The sequence below is a fragment of the Echinops telfairi genome, unplaced genomic scaffold (genome assembly GCF_000313985.2).
Source record: "Echinops telfairi isolate 266 unplaced genomic scaffold, ASM31398v2 ScPeMD7_2;HRSCAF=8, whole genome shotgun sequence".
Classification (NCBI taxonomy): Eukaryota; Metazoa; Chordata; class Mammalia; order Afrosoricida; family Tenrecidae; genus Echinops; species Echinops telfairi.
The window spans coordinates 78,772,316-78,781,866 of NW_022103898.1; the positions used below are offsets into that span (position 1 = coordinate 78,772,316).

General features: G+C 35.1%; 1 protein-coding gene across 1 annotated transcript in view; it reads right to left on the reverse strand.

Moving 5' to 3' along the window:
• Window positions 1-358, reverse strand: part of LOC101648546 (olfactory receptor 6C2-like) — a 1,054-nt gene extending 696 nt beyond the window's left edge. Inside the window, exon 1 of the mRNA XM_030885428.1 lies at window positions 3-358. Within this exon, the coding sequence (XP_030741288.1) occupies window positions 3-340 (338 nt within the window). The 5' untranslated portion in view covers window positions 341-358. The remainder of the gene's footprint in view (window positions 1-2) is intronic.
• Between the last annotated feature and the right edge of the window lie 9,193 nt (window positions 359-9,551).

Here is a 9,551-nt window from a genome sequence, read left to right on the forward strand (position 1 = left end):
CCAGGAGAAAAAATTCTGTAGCTCCCAAGAGGAGGACAAAAAACATTTGAGAAACACAAGCAAAATAGGTAATGCTCTTATCCCCAGTTGATAAGCTATATAGGAATCTTGGAATACAGACAGTAGTGAAAGAAATCTCTAAAAAGGAAAAGTTTTTGAGGAAAAAGTACATGGCAGTTTTAAGATGGGGATCCACCAAAACGAGTACAATGATGGTCAGATTTCCAGTTACACTCAATGTGTAAGTGACAAACAAAACAATAAACACCAGAACGTTCATTTGAGGATTATCTGTCAGTCCCAGAAGTATGAATGTAGTCACTGATGTATGGTTTCTCATCGTTGACTTGTATTTCTGCTCTATTTCACCTAATTAATGTTGAAATTAGAAATGTTGTGTGAAATCACATGACCTCCAAGATTTGCTAGGGAATCCAGTAATGACAGTTAATAATTATCTTCTTCTCTTTTGTCATAGTTGATCTTATTAAACACCTGATAATCTCCCATTCATTGATGTACAGTATAGGTCTGGTTAACAGTAAGATTTCTGAAATATTAGTCAAATTATGTAACACAGTCTTGTTGTGTTATTTCTTGCACTTTCCCACAACTATTTTTCAATTAATGTAATATTGTTGTTTATTATTTGAAATTCATTTAGGTATAAGATTATAAAAGAACACTGGTGTGTGTGATAAAATTCAATGGATATTATAATGTCTTCTGGTCCAATTAGTTCTTCACTACAAGCACGTTGACTCTAATGTCTAACTTGTAATGTTGGTTCCTGTTAATACAAATGAATAATTAATGAGTTCAAATTTTTATACAGATTTGGTATTTGATTTTTTTGCACTGTTATGACAAAATAAGTCATTTTGTTTTATTTCAGGTATCAGAGTAGTCATTCAAATTACAAATATCACTTACAAATTCTTCTGTTTATCTCTACATTTTATACTAATTCCCAATTTTACTCCAAATTTATTTGCATCTACAGCTTACTGTTTTTAAGTATAGTGTACATATATTATACTATTACATATATATATAAAACAAAACCATCAAATTAATGATGACTCATAGTACCTTCTGTTGGTTTCTGATACTGTTTACAGGGGTAGAATATACACATATTCACTATACACACATAAAGCATATATTATAACATATATGAGTGTATATAAGTGTGTGTTTATATATATAAATACATAAAGTGTACTATGGCATCTAGCAAAGGATTCTTTGTCATAAAGTAAAATGTATTGCAGGTTGTCACCTTTATTAGGTAAACTTCATATTAATAGTATTGTCATTGTTGGGACTCATTGAGCCAATTTCCTGTTACAGCAACTCCATGTGACAGAGTAGGTTGTAATCTTTTTGGAAGAAGATTGCTGTGTCTTTCTAATGCCTAACAGCGAGGTAGGCTCAAATCACCAAGCTTTCGGTAAGCAGTCATGAGCATAATTATTACAGCACTAAGATGTGCACACTAACACGTACACACACTAAAATAGTCCTCAACAGAAGACTTTGCTCTGTTCTTATTACTATGCTCTCATATGTCCGTTCTGAAGTGAGTTGAATGTCTTGATAATTTTTTTATTGTTATTGCTTTTCACTATCAATAGCTTTGCTATTCTTATGTCATTTTTCTTTGGGGTTATGAACATTATATCTGAAAATCAAAACGTCAGCAAAGGATGCACTGAAGTACCGAATGTTAAAGATACTGCTAACCATAAGATGGAAAAGAGCAACAGCAAATACCTGAAGGTCACCAGTGTGTTTCATCAAAATTCAAATCGTTCATCAAGCAGGGTCTCCCAGGCTAAAAGACATAATCTTATGAACTGAGTTTTTATTACAATTAGATTAAATTATCAAGTACAGATAACTGCAAAATTTAACTCATTTCTCCTGTTAAATGTCATCTACACTGGTAATTCTCTTGCTTTTTAGTTATCATTTTGTTATTGATAAATAAAAAGTGACACAATCTAATGAATTATCTCTTGTCAAGGCACCCTTCTCCATAAACACAATATTTACTTTTACTTGGTCATTCTCAGGGATTTGACTCTAGATCCCTCCGAACTTTTATGACTAATTAAAATCTACTAGGATGTACAACAAAACAAACCCAAGCTCATTGCTGCCCCTATGAGTTTCCAAGACTGTAACTCTTCACAAGAGTAGAAAGCCCAGCCTTTCTCTGGAGGAGGGGCTGGTAGTTTGGAACAATAAGCAACTCAATGAATAATCACCAGGCCACCAGGTCTCCCATTTTGTCAAATAAAGAAAATAAGTGAATATCAGAATTAATAGCTTCCACAGATGCTGCTAATTCTGATATTAGCTTCTTTTCTCAATTTGATAAAAATAAATTGTCACATATTCTAGAAAAACACACAAAGTATATGTCCTACATAAATAAACTCATTAGGGAAAGAGTCCTATAACATAACAAGACCTTGGTCCTCTGTGTGTCCTTCATGATCATAGTCTCTTGGCTTTCAAAAGCTAACTCACATCTTCCCTTTGTCCTTATGATTTTGCACTATGCCCATATTCTTAATTTTTAAAACACTACTTGAACTCAGTGTTTCAATGCATTTTGTGATTATTATTTATATTTTTATGCATAGAATAGTCCACTCATTTCACAGCTGCATTCGATTTTTGAAAAATATATGATTTATTCATTTACTATTATTAAGTACCAGTAGAAATAGCCTTACCAGTTGAGGATAGCAAGATGACACAGTAAACAGTTACTCTCTCATAGTCATCTACAACTATGTCAATAAAGAAGACACTTTAAAAATTAATAAAGACAAAAAGGAGCTCTGGACAGCAGTTACATTGTTGGAGGGCATGAGTGAATGCCACATCAAAAAAGAGAGATAAAGTATAATAAGAAAGGCTGAGATTTTCAGACCAAAACCCTTTCTTGCTGACTCAGCTTTCTTCAGCATTTGGGGATGAAGACAAAAAAACATGGATGCAAGTACAGTCAGGCCCAGAGGGAAGCCACCCTCCGATGGCCATCACAAACATATGTGAGCAAAGTCCACCCTAGTGTTGCCGTCAGTTATGGCAGTCTACACCCAGTGCATAGACCACAGTTGAATGGTCATACGTCAGTGATGACAGCCATCATGGAAAAATTCTAAGATGTAGCACTCAGAAACTTAAAAATTTTAGGTGCCTAATATGTGAAAACCGATAGACTATTAAATGCTAAAATTACATACCAAAAAACCCTACATAAAAAGAGGAATTAGGCGTGCATTCTCCCTGCATGACTGAGTCAGTTCTGGAAGAAGCAAAGGGTCCAAAAAGCCCTCTAGTGGAATTTAGAAAAAAGTGTAAACGAAAGCAAACAAATTCTTATAAAACTTGAAAATAGAAAATTTTGAGTTTAATAATCACAGGAAGAAGCATAAATGCCCTATGTTCAATTAAAAAGTATAAAATGTACAAGACACAAAGATGATAGTCAAATCAAGAGGAAATATGAAAAGGCATAAGCTACTGCAATTGAGGAAGAAGCCAGAGACAATGAAATAGAACTGAAAACCCAGAAACACAGGCAGTCCCCGGATTAGGTATAAAATTTGCCCCTTAATCTGTCTTTCAGTCAGAATTGTACATAAATTAGTAGAGATGTGGATTTATGTTTAACTTCAGTCTACATTTTCTTCATACATAATACATAGAACATTGAATGAACACTTCCACATACATCATTAACATAATACTATTTTAAAGTGTGTTACAAAGTAGTTCCTATTTGTTATTAAGAACAATTTTATGACCTTGACATTTTAATAGAATAGGCTTTAAGGAGGATTTTGTAACTGTGATACACTTAAATCAACATATGTACGTTCAATTGACTTTAGACAAGAGAGCTAAATTAATTCTATGATAAAGGAGCTCTTTCCTTAACAAACTGTGCGGCCAAAGCTAGAATTCCACAGGAAGGAAAATGAAGCAACATCCATACCTCACACCATACAAAAAGAATTCAAAATGGACCAATGACTTAAACATAACATATAAAACCATAAACATTAGAAGAAACTGGGAGACAAACTATGGCCCAAAATGTTTCCAATGCTGGATTACCATAAACAAAAGTAGAAGGAAATTATAACCTCATAAAGATTAAATATTTATGTTCTTCAAAAGATAACATAAAAGTTGGAAAAATACATTTGATAGCAATATAACCAATATGTTTCTAACATCTAACATATAATACTTCAATATTTGAGCAATAAAGCACAAATAGCCCAGTAAAAAATGGGTAAAGATATGAACACATATTTTACCAATAAAACTATGCAAAATATCTGATTAACACATAAAGATGTGCTCAAAGTCATTAGCCATCTGGGAGGCACAGATAAAATCATGAGATCACACGTTATTTTCACTGCACTGGCTAGTGCAAAGATGGCACCCCAGACGTATCAGCCAGTCAATGGGAGAAAGATGGGGCCTCTGCTTCCATCAGCCCTCTGAGGAGTTCACTCTGTCTTGCCTCACTGCCAAGAGTAGGGATTGACCCCATGGCAGTGGAATTCCCATGAAAATGTCAAGGTCATGAAAGACAAAGGCAAACTGAGAATGAGACCTGTAGGAATCTGAGAGGCCTGGCAGGTAAATGAAATGTGCCAGTCAGTCTGCACTGGATCTCAAAACCAAAGAGAAAAGGACATCAGCCCAGAAGCTGGGAAATAAAAATAAATCTAAAAGCATTAGTCTCCTTAATAATATTACTGTTGGTGTTAGTTGCATTTGAGTTGATTCTGATGCATTCAACTACATGTAAACAAAATAAACACTTCATAGCATTTTCAACGTGAGACTTTTCAGAAGGAGGTCACTAGACCTCATTTCAGGGTGCATCTTGGTAGGCCTGCCCGATCAATCTTCAGGTTAGTTGCCCAGGCCTTAATCATTTATGCCATGTGGGGCCTTCCAGTCGTATCGAACTAATACTGTAGCATACACGATTTTATTGCACTTTTCAGATATTACAGATTTTACAACTCAAATATTTGCCTCATTTATCCTAAAGCATGTGCTCACTTCTTGCCATTATGTTACATTTTGGTAGTGTTCACAATATTTCAAATGTTTATGTAATGCTGTTCCACAATTGGTTAAGTGTAGTGTAGTGTAAACATAACTTTATATGCACTAAACCAAAAAGCAAACCCACTGCCATTGAGTCAATGCTGACTCACAGTGTCCCCCCAGGGACTTCTGAGACTGTAACTGCTCACTGGAGTAACAACAACAACAACAAAGAATTTGCTTTATTGCTGTGATCTGGAACTACACCCACAATATATCTGAGGTACGCATGTAATTTTGATTATGTAAGATCCTAACATTAGGAAGCAGCTAAATAAAGGAAATACATAAAATGTCTGTACTATCCTTTCAACTCTTCTGTCGGCATAAAATTGTTTCAAAATTTAAAATTCACATATATACACAAAGTAAAGCAATTTATTTAAATTAACTATGGTTGGAAATGAATGTTCCCATAATCACATGTATACCATACTGCCCATTTTTATGACGATGTCAATGGTGGCGCTGTTCTGTAAGCTTTGGACTACAAACAGGATAAGCGCTTCCAACCCACCAGGTCTCTGTGGGAGAAAGTTGAGTCTCACTGCTCTCATACAAATTTTCAGCCTCCAACTCCTTCTATAGAGCCCCTGTGATTCATATAGCACTGCTTTAGGTTTTATTGTGTGCTAAGTAAATAAAAACATCATTTGTAATGACTGGTTACCATCTGATTTATAAAAAAATAAAACCAAGCTCGTTGCCATCATTCTGACTCATGGAGGTCCTTTAGGACCATATAGAACTCCCCCTGTGGGTTTCCTGGATGTAATCTGTTTACACAAGTAGAAAGCCTTGTTTTTCACCTGCCTCGTGGCTGGTGGTTTTGAACAGTTTACAGCCCAAGGTGTAACCACTCTGCCAGATTGCATTTTTAATTGTCAATATTTGAATTTCATATAGTCTATATGGAAGGTGTCTGATGGCACAGTTGGTTAAGCATTGGGTGTTCACCACAAGGTTGGCAGTATTATAGAAAAATAACGATACTTGTTCTTGTAAAGATTTACAGTCTCAGAAACTCTAAGGAACAATTCTGTTCTGTTCTGCACAGTCACTTATGAGTTGAAATCCATGCAATGAGAGAGGTCTTGTTTGTTTGCTTATTTATATGTTTATATAGATGTCAATAATATAACATCTTCTAATTATTTTGTAATGAATTTTGTTGGTGTACTAAATTCTGTGTTGGGCTCCTAATCATGATGGGGTCCTAATAGTGAATTCAGCAGTTTGTAAGCACCAGTCTCTCTGCTGGAGAAAGATCAAGCTTTCTGCTCCCTCATCAATTTAAAGCATTGGAAATTCTCAGAGGTATTCTACCCTGTCCTATAAGGATGCTATGGATCAGAATTAGTGCTATAGCAGTTCGTAATTGTTTTTCAATAATTTCAGAGATATTAGACATTATGAATATCGAGGGTATAGCACGTTTATGTCAATGATGCAAATATTTAGAATGGAATATAAGAAATAATTCTATACAATACTTCATCCCAAAGATGTTAGTCACTTTCCATACATTTATGCAAATCTGAGTGTATTTTTAAAACACTCTATCCACTCATGTCCTTACTATCACTGAGCTAATATTCATTGTCATTCCCAATTTAAGTAAACTGGTAATTTCCTCTGGAAAAAATCTTCCTGAAATGTCATAGTATAGTTTAGCTACCTCTTCACTGTGCTTCTCTAGTGCATTTTGTTTATCTCTAGGGTATCAATTAGCAGCGGCATATTATTGTGATTAGGTATTATTAAAAAAGAATACACAGCAAGCAGCCCAATTAAAATGTATCAAGTAGTTAATAACAGTTTACTGTGTTTTTAATAAATGCCATAGTTACCCTCTGAATAAGAACAAACTGCCTATTTTCTCATTTAGTGAAGTTTACATTCCTTTTTCAGATAGATGCTTTAATAAGTGTGATATTCTAACTCAGGATTAGTAAATCTTTCTGTAAAGGGTCAAATAGTGATTAATTTAGAGCACATAAGCTCTGTGTCATATAATCATTTACTTATCTCACTTTTCTGTTTTTAAAATAAAATTCCTTATAAATAGAAAGTATTCTTTTCTCACTGGCCACCAAAAAACAAACAAGGAAATAAAGAAAAACATACCTGTAGGCCACATAGTCTGCCTAACTGTCCTAGACTGAAAGAAGCCAAGTTTCTAAAGTGCTGTGTGGGTTCTCATCCTTATCTGATTATTCACGGAGCAGTTTTTCACTGTCCCGCACTGGTGAAGGAAACCCCATGTGCCTCCGAAACCTCAGGTGGTTATACAATGTTCTACTTGGCTACTTGAAAACACTTCTCTCCTAATTATATAAGGGTATTAACATTTCCCACTTTATGCCAGTCCCATAGTTACTCTACAGAAATTAGGAATAAAAATATAAGGGAGGGATATGTCATAGTTTGCCTAAGACTTAGAATTTGCCATCAGCAATATGTTAAGTCTTTCAAAGAGCAAAACTACAAAATTTCCAACTGTGGTAAAGAAATAAATTGTACCTTCAGTCTGGAGGCTTCCCGTTAATTTTCTTCATTTCAATGTCTAACTTTTCCACAGCACCTCATATTGTTCATATAGACTGAAACCAGTTTCCTATAATATTCCACAAGCCTCAGATCAATGTCATAATATTAATTAGCCTTGATGTTAAGAGGCAAATTAAAATTAGAATGTAAATGTGAAAGTCAATTAGGAGGCTGGGTTACCAACTAATAAAACATCAGCAAAGAAGGTACCCAATGACAGTTTGTATTTTATGACTCCTTACCATGGAGTTGATTCTGATTCAGAGTGATCTTGTGGAGAATTCCGGCAGATGTAAATCTTTATGGGATCAGATAAGTTCAATGGTCTCACATTGTGGGTATGAACCACTGATTGTGGGTACCGGTCCACTGCTTAACTGAATGTGTGGTGCGGATCACAAATGGAGTTAGCTTATGACAGGATATTTATTACTATACCCCCAAATGACACCACATTATACAACCTTCAAATTATTAATGTATAAAACATGTTTTAAATAACTAGAGCGTATTGAAGTCATTCATTAAAAAGGAACAATTCTTAAATAGTAAACTGTCATAAAATAATGAAATACCAGATTACATCAGCTATTTTGTTATAGACATGTTTCTTATGGAAAGAGAGAGAAGAAGGAGGAAGCAAGAAGGAAATACAGAAGATAAAAAGGAAGAATGAAAGTCAAGAATATTTGATTTTCTCTCAATTGTGGTCCCAGAGGCTCACTGAACCAAATAGTTTCAAAGGGTGAAGAAATGTGGCCCCCAAATGTCTTTGTGAAGATACAAATCTGGCTTCTGATCACTGATACTCAGGAGTTTATAGTCACACTCAGGGACATCTCTGGAAAATGCAATATTCTGCATGTCTTGCATCACTCACAAAAGGCAAAGATTTTTCAACAGACATCCTGGCTTCTCTTGAAATGAGGATTTTCTTTATCTTTTAATCCCTGTAACAGCAGAGCATAAAATAGTTTACCTGGCTAAAACAGGATCTCTCTAAGTTGGAAAAGTTAGTATTCTTTGTATGCAGAGGAAGATATACATACTAACAAGAAGATATATATACTAACAAGACAAATGGTTTCAGTTTTTAAATAAGTGACACAAGCACACCTTTCCTTGGTGATTACTTTTCAAACATCACTAATGAATGTACTGTGTAGTATGCTTTGTGGTAGGGAGGGAAACACGTAGTTCAGGGAACATGTCCGCTGAGATTTTAGCGACAGAAGCAGAACAGGTGTAAAACAAAAAGGATCTCCCTCACCGATTTCAACTCACAGAGAGTGCAGCAGAATTCCCGGGGATTGTTTCCCCCTGTTCAGTAGTCAGTGAGTTTTCAGATTGACCTCTGACTTCCACCCTGGTAATAAGCAGCAGAGTTCACAGCAGCGCATCTGCCTCCCCCTGTTCTACACTCAGTGTGTTCACAGACCCCCTGTTGGATTTCCACACCCAGGGTATGCTTGGAAGTCTTCCCTCCCTTGGTCATCCAGTATAATAACCTAATTTCACCTTGGAATTCACACAAGGAACATTTAGTTCTGAGTGGTGCAGAAATTCACAATAAAGAGGCTTTCTGTTTTAAATACACAGAAACAAACACACTGAGAACATTACCCCAAAATATTACAGATCCAATGGAGATACAATAACAAAATAAACTCCTCACATATATACCATCCTCTAAAAGAGAAGAAAAGAAAAACCAAACACTAGTAGTATGAGATGACAGCAACTAATCTTTTAATTACACTGAATGCTAATGGTTTAAACCGATATATTAAAAGACAAAGGGTAGCAGATTAGATTAAACAACAATATCCTACAATCTGCTGCCA